We start from the raw sequence: 19,949 nt of genomic DNA, 5'->3' as shown, positions 1-19,949 counted from the left end.
CCGCCGTCGTCTTCCATTCCATCATCAGTAGACCTAATTAGATTAGTAAGCAGAGCACACACTATCATACAGATGATCGTCGACTGCTGCATCCCCATGCCGATCGTCATCGCTCGCTCTCTCCAGGAACCCAACGAACCGTCCCCAGTCGCCGTGCTTGTACTCTGCCTCCGCCTCCGGCGACACCTCGTCGTCGGAACACTCGGCCTCCAATTCTTGATCGTCACACGCCATGGCGGCGGCGCGGCGGCGGAAATACACCCCGAGGCGGCAAGCGACGTACGCGTCGGCGGCCGCGTACCGCTCCTGCTTCCGGGACAGCCTCGGCGCGTCCCACCTGCTGGTGCCGACCTTCCCGGGCTTCTCCAGCCCCCGGATCCCCAGCAGCCTCTCGGCCATGGTCGCCGTGGACGCGTTGCCCATGCCGGAGGCGGCGCGGAGCTCGAGCGCCGAGCGCACCTCCAGCCCGTGGTGCGCGCGGAGCTTCCGGAGGTCCGCCTCGACGTTGCGCGCCGCGAACGTGGCGCGGGCGTCGGCGAGGAACCGGCGCAGGATCTGCGGCACGGCGGCCCGCGCGAGCTGGAAGATGAGGCAGCGGTTGCCGACGCACAGCTGCAGCGTGCCCGGGCGCGGCTCGGCGCCGGCGGGCAGCCTGCGGAAGGGCGGCGCCCACTGCACGCCCAGGCCGACGGTGAGGCCGGAGAAGGAGAGGAGGCGCCGGCGGTTGAGCCACAGGGTGACGTACACCCATCGCCGCACGATGGCCGGCCGCGCGGTCACCGTGGTCTGGACAGGGCAGCCGGCCACGCGCACCGTGCGCCTGGGCACGGCGGGGTTGCGGCGGCGGACGACCATGGCGGCTGGCTGGTAGGGCTTGCGAGGTAATGCGGCGAGTTGGTCCGCGGCACACCTTGTGTAGAGTAGACGAAAACGAGGACGATTGGAGAAGAGGAGATTGAAGAAGAAGAAGAAGAAAACGAGAGTCGAGAGGGCTTTGGAACGCCTTGTATTTATAGGCAAGCAAAGACGAGTCCTGTAGTGTATCCATATCTATTGGTTTAAGCAATCCTCTTCCTTATCGTTTCACCCAAAAATAAATTCCTTCCTATCAGTTTCCCTTATCTGCTCCCGATTTTTCCCAAGTGCATTTACTGATTAATAGCAAAGTTGTACTAGTAGTAAAAAAATATTTTGGTGCTACTTCTAAACATAAATACCGGCATATACAGTAGTAGTATTTGGGAATGTATTGAGTAGTACTTAAATACCGGCATATATCTGTGACCGGCCGGACTGATTAATAATATTTACCTGCTGCACTAATCCCGAATTACTAGCCCACTACATCCACTAAACCTGAATCATGGTGGGGCCCACGTTCCATGCATGCTTTGCAAATCGTGCTCATCGCAAAGCATCCTGGTTATTTGGTAGTTGGCTTCCCACCATCAAGAATACTAATGAACAGTTATTAGCAGGAGCAGTACTGATGAACTGAGGCTGAGGTGATGACAGAGGCCCAACTTCTCTCTGTCTGATCCAACAAGAAAGTCAAGCATGCAAACCAAACCAAACCGCCCCCATCATTAGTTACCATACGCCAAGGCGTCAAGATCACTGGAGACCCCAAATTTGATCACTAAACAAGTTGGTCGTCAGCTTGAGGTCCAGTGTCTGTTACAGTAGCTGGTAACCCGCTGTCCTGCATTGTTCATCTCTTCATCCAAATCTGCCACCCAACAACAGAGTGATGTTACACACATCAAGCATCCCGGCCGCCCCAAAAATCGGCATGAATGAACAGCACCTAGTCTACTCACCAGTGCCGAATGCAAAGCAAGTGACAGATACACACACAGACAAATTTACATTTACACAGAAGAAAAGATGCGAAATTGCAGAAACGTCGCTGTACAGTACAATGATGAATCAAATGGAACTTGGCCAACAGCATTACTCCTGAATCCTGATCATGCATCAATAATGATTCAATGCATAGATGAAAACAGACATGTCCCACTTGATCACATAAGGCCCATGCACTGACGCATATATATCATTAAAGAACAGGACATATCTTGACCAAACTTCCAATCCCAGATATGGGAGTAGCAGGACCCCAACTAAACTTTGATCATACATGAACCGAGGCACGCACGCAGCCAAGCAAATTTCATCGTCACAATTTCACCAATAATTCATCACATAGCTAGGCTGATAGTAGTGATATGCATATCAAGCGTTCAAAAACAGCACGAATGAAGAGCACCTAGCTAATAAATAGTCTTGAGCACGAATTCAAAGCTAGTTCCATAAAAAGGACGTAGATAAAATTAAAGGTATATTTGCAACCACCGATTGGGCTAGGCCAACACCATTACTCCTTGATCATCAGCATCGGAGATCACAGCAAGTAGAACTCTCCGTACTCATCTTCGTCGTCTTGATCACACCCATAGTCGACCTCCTGATCATACCAATCGTCATCCTGTGCAAGTGCATCCTCCCCATTGTCGAGCACCACCTCGCTGTGGCCCAGGTACTCGTATGCTTGATGCCCACCACCATCTTCGACGTTGGCAGGTGCCACCCAGTTGCTGACAAACTCTCCATAACAATCAATTATTTTGTTATCATCAGTCGAAATTCCGGTTCCAGTGTACTCCTCGTAGCCTTCCTCATCCTCCTGATCACCCCCATTGCAGCCTTCCTCATCCTCCTGATCATCCACATTGCAGCCTTCCTCATCCTCCTGATCATCCCCATTGCAGCCTTCCTCATCCTCCTGATCATCCCCATTGCTGTCGATGTCTGCAGCAGCACCAAGAGATCCCATATATCCATCACCCTCGTCTTCCTCGTCGTCCGTGTGAACGCTCCAAACCTGGACATGGGCGGGAGCACGCTGCTGGTGCCTGGCCGGAGGTGGCGCGCCGCGGGGGGGAAGAGCGGGGTGGCGAGGCGGTTCGGCGGGGGGGCAGAGGACGAGGCCGAGGCGGAAGGCGAGGTAGGCATCGACGCAGGAGTACTGGACCTGGTCCGGCGAGAGGCGCGGCGCGTGCCAGGCGCTCATGGCGACTTCCCTGGGCTTGCGGATCCCGGTGTAGCCGAGGAAGCGGTCGGCCATGTCCTCGAGGGAGGCGTTCCCCATGGCCGCGACGGCGCGCAGCTCGAGCCCCCGCTCCACGTGGAGGCCGTAGTGCTCCCAGAGCATGCGGCGATCGTTGGCGGAGCCGGAGCCGACGAAGGTGACCCTGGGGTCGGCGAGGAACCGGCGCAGCGCCTCCGGGACGGCGTCGGCGTGGGCGAGGTGGAAGAGGAGGCAGCGGTGGCCGACGCAGAGCTGGAGCGTGGTGGGTTCCGGGGGCGCGCCGTGGAGCGGGAGGCGGGTCGGGGTCCACTGGACCCCGAGGCCGACGACGAGGCGGCCCTGGTGGTGGAGGCCCCCGTGGAGCCAGCGCGTGGTGGCGACAAAGCGGCGCGCGTCGGCGGGGCGCGCGGTGGCGAGGGCGGTGAAGCGGCGGTCGTAGACGCGGACGGTGTAGGCGTCGTGGGAGGGCGTGGAGCGGCGGAGGCGGATGGAGACGGGGATGGCGCAGCCCATGGCGGCGGCGGGGTTTTCCTGTTTGTTGGGGTTGGGTTGGGGGTTTAGAATTTTAGAGATGGATGGGGAAAGAAAAAAACGAGCCTTGCTTGTTGGGCCTCCGTTCCCGAAAAAGACAATCCAAAGGCGGTTACTGGTATGGTATTGTACTAATCCGTATCTTCCATTATCCATCCCATGATCCCATCCAGTTGCTTGACATTTTTTAGAGTTTGATGACACGCTATATTACATCTTTATTATGGCAGTGTAGACAAGCTTTCATAAAATATGTAAAATATTTTTCATAAACCCCACTGTATTATTGGATATTCGGAAGAAGTAATTTAATCGTTTGAATTTTTTTCTTATTTTATTAGAGCCACGGGCTTATCTCTCCAGCGAATTAAATTAGCCAAAGGTGTGCGTCACCCCAACATTACCCACTTGTCCGACTGTTGCTAAACAGTTTTGGGATACCAAATGGCTCCTACTGACTTCGGCTTTAGTGATGAATAAACTCGCTTTGTTCAATTGCTTTGTGGATTGTCTCTTGATTAGTTGGTGTTTATCCTTTGTTAATTGGTTTAGGCGAATCCTTTGTGGTTGAGTCCAAAAAGAGCGAATACGGATTTTCACAGAATTCTATAGGGATCTATGAGATCGCGACTGCAGGTACATGCGAAGAAATGATTAAGAGAGTTGTATTTGCAAGATAATTCCTTTTTTGCACCTTTTGTTCCTTGATTCATTCTTGACTCGATTCTTTATTCTATAATTCACTTGTTTTGCGCAGGCCATTAAGGGACCGGAGGCTGGCAATGGCCAACTTCCCTACTACCCACAACTATGAGTTGCGGGCGATGGATCTTTACGAAAATGACGAGGAAGATCTAGATGCGGATGCCGAGGAGTTGTTTGGGCAGCCATCGACCTCGATCCAAAAGTACAGGGTCTAAGAGCTTATTGATGTATTTGAATAATTTAGAGCTGGTTGTACCTTTTTTCTTAGTAATTTTTTCTCCTTACGAGATGTGAGGTTTTACCTTCAAAGATTTTTAATGAGACAACAAATAAAACAGCTCAAGTTAATATATGTTGTCCTTTTCAAAATTGTGAATTTGTATGTGTGAATGTTTTATCTTCGGATATATATGTTTCTGTCTATGTGTATGTGTATATTTTAATGTGTATGTGTGAACGACAGTGTTTGAATATGAAAATGTGTTAAGATTCCAGTACACTTCTTATCAAATTTGAAATTTTAAGCCAATTCTGGATTGAAAAGAAGTGATTCATAGCTATACAGGCCGGGCTGCATGGAATGCAGAGCCCGAATATGATATCAGGTCAGGCAGCACGGACAATAAGCTTTCGTGCTGTGCTTGGTTTGAAACCTTAACCCGGGGTACAGCCCGGCCCGGCCCGGCATGAAATCGTAGTCGGGTTGAGTTGTGCCGGGCCAAGTCAGGCCCGTACCGTGCTAGATGGTACAAATGGCCAACTATATATATACATGGCCATGTTTGCGGCCGGGTGCCTTTGATACACACGAGATTTCTATTTTTTTTAGATTCACCTAAGATTTATTCAAGCGTAGGTGGTTATTTGCAGATTTGGTTAGTAGCTAATTCTTACTACTTTAATCAACTTTATTTAGAAATCAGTTTGGGTCGTGATCTCAAGGCCCAAAAGGGAATAAAAAAGAGCACCAACAGTATAATGTCAAGGCATTGAAAAATAAACAGACCTACTCCGATCCTGGTAAAATCATTCATTCACCGCTTAAAAAAGAACAGCGGCAACGACTTTTTTTAAAAAAAAACAGCAACACCGGTGTATTATATTGTAGATAACCGGCCGGGATCGGAGAAAGGCCGACGCTGGTAGATACGCCGCCGTAACGGCCTGCAAGCTGAATGCAATCTTCTCCGTACGTAAACCCTAGCCTCCTTCCTTGCTGCGGCGTTGGTTATAAATAAGAACAAACACCATCTCCTTTCCTTTGTGTTTCGATCTCTTTGTCATCAGATATCGATCTCTAGCTAGCTAGCTTCATCGATCATTCCTCCGATTCGCTAGCTTGCTCGACCAACAATATGAATCTCTTGGCCGCCTGCTTCGTCGTCCTCCTCCTCGCCGGTAAACTAGCTAGCCACCAGATGATTAGCATGTTGCATATCGATCGTTCCATATATCGATCCATCGGTTGTACATATACATATATGTGTGCAGGTGCACCCGGTGTGGCGGAGTCCCGGCGGCACCGTCACCACCATCATGACGACGACGACGGCAGCCGCCGCAGCCCCCCGGCGGGCAACAAGCAGCAGCGCACGCAGAAGCTGTTCGTGTTCGGCGACGACTTCGCCGACACCGGCAACGGCGCCTCGGACCCCGACCTCGGCTACAACTCCCGCGAGTGGCGCTACCCCTTCGGCATGTCGGACACGGCCCACGCCAGGCGCCCCAGCGGCCGCTTCTCCGACGGCCTCGTCCAGTCCGACTTCATGGCCAAGATCATGGGCCGCCGCGAGGCCCCGCCGCCCTACGCCTACGACGACTGGGCCGACGGCATCGACGCCGCCGGCCTCAACTTCGCCGTCGGCGACTCCGGCGCGCTGGACACGCCCGCGGGGGTCACCAGGCTCGGCAAGCAGGTCCAGCAGCTCAGGCGCCTCGTCAAGGACGGCCGGGTCGAGCGCCGGGACCTCAGGGACTCGGTGGCGCTCGTCGCCTACTCCGGCAATGACTACGCCTACGCCGACGACGACGATCTGGTGGAGACGGTGGTGGAGGAGCTGGCGAGCGTGGTGTCGGATCTGCAGGACCTGGGCGTCGGCAAGGTGCTGGTGAACACGGTGCCGCCGTTCGGGTGCTCGCCGTGGCTGACGAGGCAGTTCAACTACACGGCCTGCGACGACAGCGGCAACGCCGGCTCCGACAGGCACAACGCGGCGCTCCGGGACCGGCTGGGCGCCGGCGGCGGGGACGACGGCGTGATGCTCCTGGACGTGAACAGCATCATCACGGACCTGGTGGCGCCCAGGGAGGAAGGGTCGCCGGCGCTGGCGGCGCGGTTCACGGAGCTCCTCCGCCCCTGCTGTGAGGCCACTGACGACGGCGCCACCGACGGCGACAGGGGCTACTGCGGCCTCGACGGCGGCTACTCGCTCTGCGACCGCCCCGGGGAGTACTTCTTCTGGGACACCGACCACCCGACGCAAGCCGGCTGGAGGGCCGTCATGCAGCTCCTCCAGGGGCCCATCATGGCCTTCCTCGGAATCTCCAACCTCGAGCACTTCTGATTCTGATCAGCTTCGCTTCGCTTGTTAGTCTGTTTGGAACAGATAATAATGGACGAATGAATGAAGAGTAGCTAGCTAGTTAGTTTGGATTTGGTGCGTGCTATAGGTTATTTATTAGTTAGTTTGGAATAAATCATTCTTAGTCCATGATTAATGAATTAGCTTTGTTGCATTGTGATCTTATATGCTACGACGATATGCTGCTGCTAGATTATTGGCATTCATTCATTCGCCTGTGAAGATGATATATACCTTCTGTCAGATAACATCACATCTTGATATCACATTGAGTTTTTAGAAGAGTTCTTTCCTTGATCATCAGTGAGAAAGAATAATGCCAGACTCATGCTTCAGTCATCTCAACTTGTGCTGATTTAATGTATGCGATCAGGACCAGGCCCTGGACCATTGTGAATGTGAACTCGTTCGAGTTTCAGTCACGAGCTCACAGCTCACAGCAGCAGGGAGTCGCGCCTTGGCGTGGCACGCGGGCGGGAACAGCCCCGACGCGTGGCGGCTGTGCTCTGCCGCCCGGAGTAGAGCAGGCACAATTATTCCATTCTGGCGATCGCGCGCTACTTCGCTTCCTAGCAATCGACCTAACACGCGGGGAGCGCCTCCTTCCCTTTCCATATTTTTCTAGCGCTAAGCGCTCCTCTGTTTTTTGTTTCCTGACTAAGTTTGCCGCTCACTGAGCCTTTTTATTTAATCGTAAACTCAAAGAATTTTTTATTTTTGTCTATTTCTTTTAACACGACATAACTTTTTATGCATAAGTTGTGTCACATACGAGTTTTTCAATACATTTTATCATACATAACTTTTTAACAAATCATAATTTTTTATCATGTCTTTGAGTTTCCTTTTTTTCATATCTACAATGAAATGATGCAATCATTTTGGCGTTCAAAAAACAACAAACGATTTACAATAATGAGATGAACTATGTGTACAAACTTATCAACATTTTTTTTTTGTGTGTGTACTTATACACGATATTTTATTAGCCGCCACTTTTTGTTTGTTCTCATTACTATCCTCATTTTTATACACAAAACTTATGCAAAAAGGTAGTAAGAACTTATCGAATAAGAAAAATTATATATACAACTATTCCTATAAAAATATCAGATATTTTTATTCATGATCAGCTTAGCTTCGCTCGCTAGTTACTATACTAGGTGGTTATTCATTTAGTTTGGAATTAATAATCAATTCTTCGTCCATGCTTAATTATTACTAGCTTGTTGCATTGTGATCTAGCTTATATACTCGTCAATGTTTTGGTGTCAAGTGTTACGTGCAGTCTGCAACTGTTTGCTCCCCTCCTGTCACTGCATTAATCCTAAATTCCTGATAAATAAACGGTGCTATTCAGAGCTAGCGCGGGTAAAAGTAAAACATACACAATGTTTCCCTTAGGTTTAGTATCATGCAGGACAGGATGGTCTCTGGATCTGCGATAGCCCTGAAAATGAAGCTGCTCTGCCCATGGCTTACAGAGCACCCTGAAAATTGATCTGGTCTATGTAGCAAAGCAGTGAAAGGGAGTTAACTAGTGTGCTAGGCTTAGGCTCCTCCAAATTTTCCAAGATTAGGTAGTTTATAAGATGACCTGGATATCACCAATTTGTTATAGTGATTTCTAGTTTCTGTCCAGTAGCTCGTATCTGACAGACAGAACTGGTATCAGCAAATCATGTTAGGTTGTGTGCTTCTCCTGTCATGGGTTAAGTGACCTGAACTGTCGTGCAAACTCATTTGTCCAATTGCAGTTCATTCCATCATTTGTTACCTAACAGTTGAAGGTTACTACCCACCAACTTTTTTTTTTGAGGGGGTACTACCCACCAACTGTGTTTGATCTTCCAGAGAGTTGCAACTTTGCTGCTTCATTCAAAGGCTACCCTTTCTCTCTCTTTTTTTTTTTGAGAAAAAGCTACCCTTTCTCTCTTTTTTTTTTGAGAAACTCCCTTTCTCTGAGCACCAGACAATTGTGAGATTTGTAACTAGCCCAGCCCACCAAAAAGATTATCCATCCAGATGGGCTCGGCCTACAATACCTTTCTCTGGGCTGTGCGTACACTAGGCCTCTTCTTGCGCTGCAAAATCGAAAGGCCCAATCTTTTGTTGGGCTGGTTCAGCTGTGTCGGTAGGCAGGCAGGCACGGTGGAAGGAACCGACAAACAGAAATGTCACTGTTCTAATGGACTAGTACAAATTCTTTTTTCAACTGTCCATTAATCTCAAACCTTTTGATGGTTTCCACTATAGGCCAAGATTACTCCGCGTGTTTTGTGTAAAAGAACTTTGCGGTCTTGATGAAAAATACACACCGAAGATTCACATAGTTCATTGTTTTTTTAACAAACTCACATACTAGTTCTTTTAAATTGGTCCAATGTCAATGCAAATGCAAGATATCAAAATGTGTGGAAAACAGCGATGCTGTTAGAACTTAAATTGTAGTGGGGAGCTATAGAGACAAATTTCCATTGGGAACAAAACTCCTTTTGATAGACAAAGTAGTAAATGAGTCAAAAAAATAAAAAAAATAAATGTTTTAATTATTCGATAGGTGTCGGTGCACGTCAGCGCGTGCAGTTAGGAGGCATAGAGTCAGTGGAGTATTGCCCTCTGCAGTTGAGTCCCTGACGTGTGGGCTCAACCCCACGTGTCAGTGAGGGGCCAGTACCGCAGAGGAGAAAAGCGTAGTACAGCAGGCACTGTTGGTGCTCAGCTGTAAAAAAACAAACAAAGCAGAAAGCATAGAGTAATACTATATGATATGAAAGAAAAAAAAATCCGGAAAAACAGGAGGCACATGGCTGCCCACATGGTCCTGCATCTGCTGCTGCCGGATGCATCTCATCTCATCGATCTGCTTATCATCCGGCCATTCGGATGGGGCTAGATGAACAAAAACCAGAGTAATTATATTTGTACACGGGAAGAAATAAAGATTGATAATTCAGTCTAAATATATGAATGTATGAAGCTCTTCACACTTGACATTATGCTAACCTTGTTTGAAAATCGCATCTTAACAACTCGATTACCACTACAGTAGCAGCATTACCAAACTCCACTTGAAAAGAAAACTATAAGAAGTTGAGGGAGAGAGAGAAAGAGGAAAATGGAAGCAAGAACCAACCAATAATCACGCAATCAAGGAGCAGCACCAGCTAGAGATCTGAAGGGGGAGAAGAGTGAAAACAAAACGAAGAATAATGATACTATAGCATAACTGAACACCACTGAAGATCTGACTGAATGAATACTCGACCTCTGCCTGATCTCTGAATGGATATCAGAGTCAGAGTCAGAGTCACAGCACAATCCTGTGGAGATGGAGCAGGGCGGCGCCTGTGGCAGCAATGGCGGCGTAGGGGGTGGCGGCGAGGATGGACGGCGGCGCGGCGCTGGACGACGACTTGGCTTTGGCCTTGTCCTTCTTGGAGGACGGCGAGGGCGTGTCGGAGGAGTCGTCGGAAGAGGAGGAATCATCAGCAGATGAGGAGGAGCCGCCGGAGGAGGAGGAGGAGGAGGACTTGGCGGTGAGGTGTAGCTTCATGCCAGTGTAGCAGTAGCCGTAGCTGCAGATGAAGTAGTAGTCCTTGGCCTCCTTGAGCTGGAAGGCGTAGGAGGTGCCCTTGCTGTAGCTGGTGAGGGCGCCGGCCTTGTCGCACTTGTCGTAGCCCACCTCGCCCACCTGCACCACGTCCGCCCGCCCCGTCTGGTACTCGAAGACTGCATGCCAAGCAGGTTTAATTTGGTGCCATGGTCACTCTTCTTGCATTGTTCGTTCTTGGTCACTCCACCATTGTTGAATTGAATTGAATTGAACAGAGGAGGAAGAAGAAGAAGTCACTCTTACTGAGCCAGTCTCCCTTGTAGAAGGGCTTGTGCTTCTTGACCCAGGCCGTGTAGTCCACGTCGGGGTTCCAGCCCTTGTCGTCGCCCACCGTGTAGTTGGCCGCCTCCGCCGCCGATGGCAGCTGCGACGCCGCCACGGCGACCACAAGCAGGGCCAGCGCCAGCCGCATCGGCTCCATGGTGTAGGTGCGTTGGTTGGGTGGATGGGAGATGGACTGCGTGTGTGAGCTGGAGGACGGAAGAGACGAGCTGAGCTGAGCTATCTATCAGCCGTGGTGGTGGGTGGGTGGGGGCAGTGAGGAGTGAGGAGGAGAGTGACGACGAGCTGAGTTGGTGCCGCCTGCTCTGGCTGCTAGGAGACCTGGAGGCCTGCACGACGGGATGGGATGGACCGACCCTCCCTCTGCCTCGATCTGTGGTGCATGGGAAAGAACCCTCAAGAGGAAGATCTGTCAGTCAGTAACACGCACGGCAGATCCTATGCTGCAGACTGTGAAATCACGTCTCTGCACTCTGCTACTCAGCTGCTGCTTGCTGACGGTGAAATCTCGCCGATCTCAGTCCAGATGCAGCACCTGAAACACTTGGTGGTTTGCAATAATTGTAAGTGATCTCTGACTGATTGAATAGTAGTCTATAAAAAAATAAAAGACAAGTCGAATTGATTGAATACGAGTACTAATCAGTTGCTCGATCGATCTATACCCGGCAGGTGGGTGTCAATGCTGCTGCTTGGCCTTGGAGTACTCTGCTCCTCTGCTGCTGCCGCCTGCCGACATTCACCGTGTTCGGCTGGTAGCCTCCAGGCGTACAGTATTTCTCTCACATCGCTCCAGCACTGGTCTCCAGCTAGATAACAGTGTTTTTCTCTTACACCACTCCATATCCAGCCTCCAGCTCCAGCCTGCCGAACGCAGTAATTAATATCAAACCTGTCGCTATCGGGCGTTAGTTCGTCTATCTCAGTTAAGATGCAGGCCCTGTTTCTATCAAAAAAAAATTACGACACTTTTTTTATTTTAAATTGCATAGTACAAATAAGAAACAATAATAAATATTTGCTCGATTGGCGGCCAAGACCGTATAGCTACTTTCCTAATTCCTAGGTGCGGCGTACCAACAAGTTAAGTACTCACAGCTCGATGGTTTGTTGCACATTCAATTTAACTTTGTGATCGATGAAGTGTTTCGTAAGCAACGGCTTACGTGTGCCCATGCATTTTTTATTTCATTTTGGAAATTCACAACCTATATATGTACGTTTCCTCTATATATTCACGCACACACGGTGTGTACAAGCATATGCACGTTTCCTCTAACGACCAAAAGTCTAGCAGGAAATAAATCCTGGTAGTTGTCAAGTCATCCAACTATCCATGAGAGAGAGAGAGAGACTTTTGTTCCTTCATTTCCGACAATGCCACTGAAGTCAGCTAGCTAGCAGGTACTAATCAGCAGGTATATAAACTTCAATATGTTTGGTTGGTACTCATCACTTGATGATCAGTGTGCCTTTAGAGTATACATGCTTAGTTCCAACTTCCTTTGTTGGCTAGCTGGTTGGCATGTGACGGAGCGAGAGCTACTTTGCTTTGCTTTGCCTTTTCCTGTTCATCATCAGCAACTTGTCTGCAGGCCATCTCTCTTTAATTTGTCGCATGCATCTGTTTTTTCACTTAGGCCGTGTTTGATGACTCCGTGAAAATTTTTCCACAAAAAGACGAATGCATGCATGGCGTACTAAACAAAATTTATTTGCGAAACCTTTTCACGGATAAGTGTAACTTTTTGAGACGAATCTAATGAGCTAAATTCCACCATAGTTAGCTACAGTGGTGCTACAGTAACCGCACCTAATAAACATCCACTAAACATACGATCAAAGAACTCATTAGTTACAGTAAACTGCTACAATACTATAGTGGTTTTATTTAATACATCTAATTAGTGATCAAAGATTAAAAAAATTTCATGAAATTTTTTTCGGGACCAACCAAACACGGCCTTACCTTCCCCAAGCTAGTCTGTTTAACTAGTTGGTCATCCTTTACAGCGAGGAAATTAAAGGAAGGTCCTTTACACACACACGCACGCATCGTTCCTTGTCTCTCTGAGCACGCAAATGCAGCTGCGGGGCTCACGTGCCATGGAACCCTCCAATCAGTCAACATCCTCATCGAAATTTTACCGCAAAAAATGGAATCCATCGCTGCATTTGTGAGCTCAACGGGCCGGCCCGTGAACCCGTCCAGTAACGATCGGTATATCTCTAGGCCCATTTAAGACTCCTCCATTGACTGACGTGGGCTCTAAAACAACGGGCCTTGTCATGGCCCATGACAAGATACGGCCTAGTACGAGTCCCAATCCATCCCCGTCAGATAAAAATCTGTTTTTCTCAAAAAACAAAAAAAAAAGATAAAAATCTGTCTGGCAGGGGCGACCAAGAAAGAAGGAAAGAACCCTACCTAGTCTCTCGCGGATCCACTCCATCCCACATTTGACGTTCCCGTCCGTCTCTGCTGCTGCATCTGCTCTCCCACTTCTTCGCCGGTGAGCTTCAGCCTTTTCCTTGATGCGGATCTCTTCATGTTTCTCAATTTTTTGCTTTTTCGCGATCGTGCTTGGGCACGTTTTTCATTAAGAAGAAAGAAGAAGAGTTAGTTACAAAAGACTGGGTCCGGAGAGTTGGAACCAGGCCTTAACACAATACCCGATTACTCAGTAACAATAGCGCGATCTGAAAACACACTCGAGGCTGCAAAAAGCCGACTCTAGCTGTCTATAGCCTGCATGGGACCAAGCTACGACCTCATCACATACACGCATCACAAGGTCACCTACCGTTCTAACCCGACGGTCAAAAGTTCTATCATTTCTTTCCTTCTAAAGTGACCAAGATACCAAGATAACCAAGGAGTCGAAGCCGCGTCTGTCAACCTTGGGAAGCTGATTTCGTTCCTCAGTCCACCAGAAGGCAAGGCTTTACGAATATGTGTTGGGCATGACTCTCTCCCATCCAGTCTTGCGTAGCACCTTGAACCAAACCTCTCGGGAGAAAGAGCAGATAGTTAGAAGATGGTCAATTGTTTCTGGCATCTGGCCACACAACACACATGTCGGTACCCTGCAGCAGGGATATCCACTTCTACTGCACCAAGGCAGGACCCGCGTAGTCATTCGTAACTACGCGGGAAAGGGCGGAGCAGCCGGGCCCCACGGGTCAGGCCCTTACCTCACCGGGCCAACGGCCCCGGACCCGCTCCCCGCTTGGGGACGGGTCCGGAGACGCCACGTGTCCCTGAGGAAGGGAAGCTCCGAGCTGACAGCCGAGGCCGCGGACCCCCCATAGGGGTCCGGGACCTCCCGCGTCCATCCGGACCTCCCACGCGGTAGAGCCAACATACCGCCGGGGGGTCCGGAGCCGCCATGTGTCTCGCAGGCACGGGCGCGGGCTCGAGTGCGAGTCTTCCAGGAAGACTCGTCCACCCACCGCGTTCAATGCGGGAGGTTGAGGCGTGCTCTGCCGCCGCGGCACGCGAGGCAGCCTTTGTCAGGCCTCACTATGCACCGCGTATTACCAAGGTACACAGTGCAGCCGCCTGCGCCGCACTCACGCAGAGCCCTTCTGCTGCATTAATTGGATACGACGGCACGTCACTTTTCCATCATGCCGCCTACGCCGCAAGCTACACGGCCCGTTCAGCTACGTGGCAGGCGACGCCGCTAGCTACGCCTGGCGCCGTTCCGACAAGATAGCGCCTGGACATGCTGAACGGGGGATTCAAGGAGCAGGCAAGGAAATCCAGGAGAGAAATCCCCTTCGCCTACATCGCCATAATGTATGAAAAGTACATTATTTTATACTACACCGGTTGGACCCACCTGTCGGGGACCCAACTGCCATGTACGCGTCCCCTTGAGATATAAAAGGGAGGCGCTCGCTGTACACCACAGGCTCTCTAGAGCTCTCACAAGCACACACAGACGCACGCTGGACTCAGCACCAAGCTCTCGCAGACTCTCTCGAGGCAAGGCAATACAACACACAGTGGACGTATGGTATTACGCTCCGGCGGCCCGAACCACTCTAAACCTGCTGTATTCATCGTGTTCTTGAGCGAGATCGAACTAATCCTAGCTAACCCCCGAGTACTCACCCTCTGGGCTGAAGCGGGTGCATTCCGCCACCCGGCTGTGGTTTGCCACACCACGACATTTGGCGCGCCAGGTAGGCGGAGTTTAGCTGGTTTCTGTTCATCTCTTGCTCGTCTCTATGGTTCGGGTGGACGACGTGGAGATGACGGAGGGTGTGGCGTCCTCCACGCCACACGCCTCTCGCGTTCCTGCTCCAGGGGCAACCGTGCCTGTGGAGCAGCCACCGTCGGCGGCGGCGCGTGCTGCTCGTCGGCAAGAGTCAGGGCGCCCGTCGAGGGCCCCCTCACAAGCTGCGAGCGGTGGAGCGCTGGCGGCGGCTAGGGTGTTGCTTTGCAACCCCCCTGCTGCTGCAGCCTTGCCAGACGCCCTGAGGCAGTGGCGGGACGACGTCGACCGTCTCCTCCATCTGGCTCAGGCCTCCCCCAGTTCTGCAAAGACTGGGCAACAACCTCTGCCTGGCAATGCGGTGGTACCCTACCACCGGCGTCAGGGCGGTGCGTCGGCATCCGTTCGCTCCCCTACAGTAAGGGGTGCACAAACAGAAGACCTGCGGGCGGAGCTCAACCGCAGGCGCGCAGGTGAGGACGCCTGCATCTCCGTGGAGAGGGCGCGAGAGCGCCGTCTCAACATTGAGGGCCGCAACCTCAACGCCGACTTGGACGTGGTGGCACCCAAGCCCCCGGTGAACGCCCGGATACAGTCGGGTGCCCCGGTGGCTGGGGTGGGCTGCGCTGCACTGCGCTGGCAGATCACCTCCACGCAGTGGCATGTCCGTCCAAGTTCCGCCCGCACCTGCCGGAGAAGTACGACGGTACCACTAACTCGTCGGAATTCCTGCAGGTGTACGTTACCGCCATCACAGCAGCTGGTGGTAACGACGTTGTTATGGCGAGCTACTTTCATGTAGCCTTGACCGGGCCAGCCCGGACTTGGCTCATGAACCTTACTCCTGGGACGATCCAGTCCTGGGAGGAGCTCTGTGTGAGGTTCACTGCGAACTTTGCCAGTGCATACCTGCAGCATGGTGTGGAGGCCCACCTCCACGCTGTGAGGCAGAAACCCGGGGAGACGCTCCGGGCATTCACCTCGCGCTTCACCAAGGTACGGGGTACCATTCCTCGTATCTCCGATGCATCTATTATCACTGCTTTCCGACAGGGGGTACGTGACGAGAAGATGCTCGAGAAGCTGGCGACGCACGAGGTGGAAAGCGTTCCCACGCTTTTCTCCCTGGCAGACAAGTGTGCCAGGGCCGCTGAGGGCCGCGCATGGCACTCAGCCCCCCAAGACGGAGACGCCAAAGCTGGTGGCTCCGGTGCTACCGCTCATGGCTGTGGCAAGAAGAAGAAGAACAAGAACCGGAGTCGCGGGGAGCCACATCCTGGCGGACCAGTCGTTGCAGCAGCGGCGCCAGCTACTTCGCCAGCAGCTGCGGTAGCAGTTGGGCGCCTGTATGTGCTTGGCAAACGCCCACGCCCACAAGGTGGCAGCGGAGGTTCATGCCCGGTGCATCCCACCGCTCGCCACAGCGCCACTGACTGCCGCGAGATTCAAAAGCTCGCAAAGCGGGTCAGTGGGCGACGTGAGCAGTCATCCAAGGACGGCTCACCCCCCCTCCTCACAAGCGGCCTGGTAAGGAGAAGGCCTCCGACAGCGGGGCCGCAGCCGGGGAGAAGGAGCTGGGGTACCAATCCCCCGCTCGGGAGCTGAAGGGCGTGTACCACGACGACAACTCCGACTTCGACAACGACGACCGCCGCAAGAAGCTGTACATAATGTATGGCGGGAGCTGGGAGCTTGTCTCCCGGCGGGACGTGAAGACCCTTCGCCGAGAAGTCCTTTCGGCGAAGCCGGGGGTTCCGAAGGCGGCGCCGCACCAGAGGTGGATGAACACCACCATCTCTTTCGGGCCATCCGACTGCCCGGAGAATATGGCTGGGGCCGGTGTACTACCTCTAGTCACTGCCCCTGTCATATCCAACGTCAGGCTCTATCACGTGCTGATCGACGGTGGGGCTGGCCTCAATGTCATCAGCTATGCTGCGTTCAAACAACTGTAGATCCCGGAGTCCAAGCTGACTCCCTCTCGCCCATTCTCCGGAGTGGGCCCACATCCGGTGTTCCCTCTAGGGAGCATGACACTGCCGGTCACGTTCGGACCGAGGAGAACTTCCACACAGAGAGCGTTCAGTTCGATGTTGCGGAGGTGAACCTCCCGTTCAATGCCATCATTGGCCGACCAGCACTCTATCGCTTCATGGCCATTGCCCATTACGGGTATTTGGTCTTGAAGATGCCTTCCCCTGCCGGTGTCCTCACCGTGCGGGGTGACCGCATCGCTGCCGTCGCTGCTGTTGAGAGACTGCATGCTCTAGCGGCAGAAGCTGCATGTACCGAGGAGGACCCATCCACCTCGCAACCCAGGGCGCCTGCAAAGGCACCTAAGGTTCAGCCGTCTGATCCGGACGATGTTCCTGTGAAATCGGTGCAGATCGGAGCGGACTCCACCAGGACCACCCGCATCGCGGGAAACCTGGAGGAGAAATAGGAAGACGCGCTCATCACTTTCCTCCGGGCAAACGTGGACGTGTTCGCCTAGGAACCGTCACAGATGCCCGGGATCCTCAGGGAAGTGATCGAGCACAATCTGAGGATCTACCCCGACGCCACGCCGGTGCGCCAGAAGCCTCGGAAGCAGTCCGTGGAGCGGCAGAACTTCATCCGTGAAGAAGTCCGCAAGCTCCTTCACGCTAGCTTCATCGAGGAGGTCCACCACCCCGAGTGGTTGGTCAACCCGGTCGTCGTCCCAAAGGCCAACGGGAAGCTTCGGATGTGCATCGACTACACCAGCCTCAACAAGGCATGTCCTAGAGACCCCTATCCTCTTCCACGTATCGATCAGATCGTGGACTCCACCTCCGGGTGCGACCTTTTGTCTTTCCTAGATGCATACTCTGGTTTCCACCAGATTCAGATGTCTAGAGAGGATAGGAAGCATACTGCTTTTGTAACAGTAGATGGGCTTTATTGCTATATTGTCATGCCTTATGGTCAATGCCTTACCCACGTTTGTACGAGCTATGAGCAAAACCTTCTGTAATCTAATTAGAGATATTGTTGAGGTGTATGTCGATGACATTGTGGTCAAGACTAAGGTAGGGTCAACACTAGTTGAGGACCTGTCCCTCGTCTTCGACTGGCTATGCGCCACGCGCACGAAGCTGAATCCCGAGAAGTGCATCTTCGGCGTCTCGGCAGGGAAGCTGCTGGGTTTCCTGGTCTCACATCGAGGCATTGAGGCAAACCCAGCCAAGATCAAGGCGATTGAGGCGATGAGGCCTCCTAGCCGTATCAAGGATGTCCAGAAGCTTACTGGATCTCTCGCCGCTCTTAGCCGCTTCATATCGAGGCTGGCTGAGAGGGCCCTCCCCTTCTTCAAGCTATTGAGGAGGTCCGGTCCATTCTCTTGGACCAAAGAGGCTGAGCAAGCCTTCCAGGAGCTGAAGCAGCATCTCACCTCACTGCCAGTATTGGTGGCTCCAGAGGCTGGTGAGACGTTGTTTCTATATCTTGCAGCGTCCGTAGAGGCGGTCAGCATAGTGCTGGTCGCCGAGAGGACGGAGCAAGCTCGCTAGGGGGACACCAGGATCTCCTCGGCCAAGGATGGTGAGCCGGACCCCGGACATGGGGGCCGTCAGTCTCACCTCTGTCTGAAGGTTCGGACCCCGGACAAGGGGGTCCGGAGGAGCCTCGTTCCAGTGGGAACCCAGAACCGCTGGGGGCCCGAGGACCTGACGTGGTGGATAAGGGTGAGCCGGACCCGGTTACCAGGGTCCGGACCATCCAAAAGCCAGTCTACTACATCAGCGAAGTCCTCCACGAGGCAAAGGCCAGGTATCTTGAGACGCATAAGCTTATCTATGCCATACTTATTGCGTCTAGGAAACTGCGCCATTACTTTCAGGCACACCGAGTTGTCGTGGTGACCTCTTACCCGCTAAGAGCGATCCTGCACAACTCCAACGCCACGGGCAACATCGCCAAGTGGGCAGCAGAGCTGGCTGAGTTCCAGCTGGACTTCCAGCCTCGCCATGCAGTCAAGAGCCAAATCCTGGCTGATTTCATAGCGGAATGGACTCCTTCCCCAAGCAATTCTGGGGGCCGAGACTTCAACGCCGGACCCCCGGAGCCGGAAGTCAGGACACCAGTCTTCACCGAGCCCCACTGGACACTCTTCTTCGACGGGTCCATCCGCAAGAAGTGGGCCGGAGCCGGTGTGGTCCTCATCGACCCAAACAGAGATCAGCTAAAGTACATGGTGCACCTTGAGTTCAAGGCCACCAACAACATGGCGGAGTACGAAGCTCTGATCTTTGGCCTGACACAAGCCCTAACTCTGGGGGTCCGGCAGCTTCTGGTGAAGGGGGATTCTCAGCTGATCATCAAGCAGGTCCGAGGGGATTGCAGCTGCAACAATCCCCAGCTCGCGGCGTACCTCATCCACGTGAGGAAGCTCGAGAAGGACTTCGATGCCTTGGAACTGCAACATGTTCTCCGTGAACTCAACTCAGTAGCAGATGATCTCTCCGCGAGAGCATCTACCTGGGCATCCGTGCCCGAGGGCGTCTTCGAAAGACGGTTGCTGAGACCTACCGCCTAGCCTGCCGAACTGGGTGAAGGGGATCAAGCTAGCACCTCGAAGCTAGCGGTCCCGTTGGCATTCCACCTGTGGTTCCCGCTCTGGGTTGTGAGCTCTGTCGAGGACCCTGGAGACCTCGTGGAGTCACTCCCACCTGCTCAGGGAGGTCCCGATGCATGGATCTCCGAGATCCGGGACTACCCGAAAGACAATATCCTTCTTGATGACGATGTGTCTGCTGAGCGCATAGTATGATTGGCTAAACGCTACGCGGTGGTAGAAGGGGATTTCTACCGCCGTGGCGCCAATGGTATCCTCATGCGGTGCATTTCCCAGGAAGAGGGCCGCGAGTTGCTAGCGGAGATCCATGGAGGCGAGTGTGGAA

General features: G+C 52.6%; 3 protein-coding genes across 3 annotated transcripts; 1 reads left to right on the top strand and 2 right to left on the bottom strand.

Moving 5' to 3' along the window:
• Nucleotides 1–42: 42 nt before the first annotated feature.
• LOC120659065 (Werner Syndrome-like exonuclease) lies at nt 43–855 on the bottom strand. Its single transcript, XM_039937133.1, has one exon. The coding sequence runs from the start codon at nt 853–855 to the stop codon at nt 43–45; it is 813 nt and encodes a 270-aa protein (XP_039793067.1).
• Nucleotides 856–5,682: 4,827 nt separating this feature from the next.
• On the top strand, nt 5,683–6,891 carry LOC120659064 (GDSL esterase/lipase At5g03600-like). Its single transcript, XM_039937132.1, has 2 exons — nt 5,683–5,725; nt 5,819–6,891. The coding sequence occupies exons 1-2, from the start codon at nt 5,683–5,685 to the stop codon at nt 6,889–6,891; spliced, it is 1,116 nt and encodes a 371-aa protein (XP_039793066.1).
• A 2,957-nt stretch (nt 6,892–9,848) lies between these two features.
• Nucleotides 9,849–11,181, bottom strand: LOC120659210 (blue copper protein-like). Its single transcript, XM_039937267.1, has 2 exons — nt 10,769–11,181; nt 9,849–10,641 (listed from the first exon to the last, which is right to left on the bottom strand). The coding sequence occupies exons 1-2, from the start codon at nt 10,944–10,946 to the stop codon at nt 10,220–10,222; spliced, it is 600 nt and encodes a 199-aa protein (XP_039793201.1). The 5' UTR covers nt 10,947–11,181; the 3' UTR covers nt 9,849–10,219.
• Nucleotides 11,182–19,949: the final 8,768 nt, after the last annotated feature.

The sequence above is a fragment of the Panicum virgatum genome, chromosome 2N (genome assembly GCF_016808335.1).
Source record: "Panicum virgatum strain AP13 chromosome 2N, P.virgatum_v5, whole genome shotgun sequence".
In the NCBI taxonomy this organism is placed as follows: domain Eukaryota; kingdom Viridiplantae; phylum Streptophyta; class Magnoliopsida; order Poales; family Poaceae; genus Panicum; species Panicum virgatum.
The sequence above is the reverse complement of the archived record's forward strand: the minus strand, read 5'-3'. Positions and strand labels throughout refer to the sequence as shown.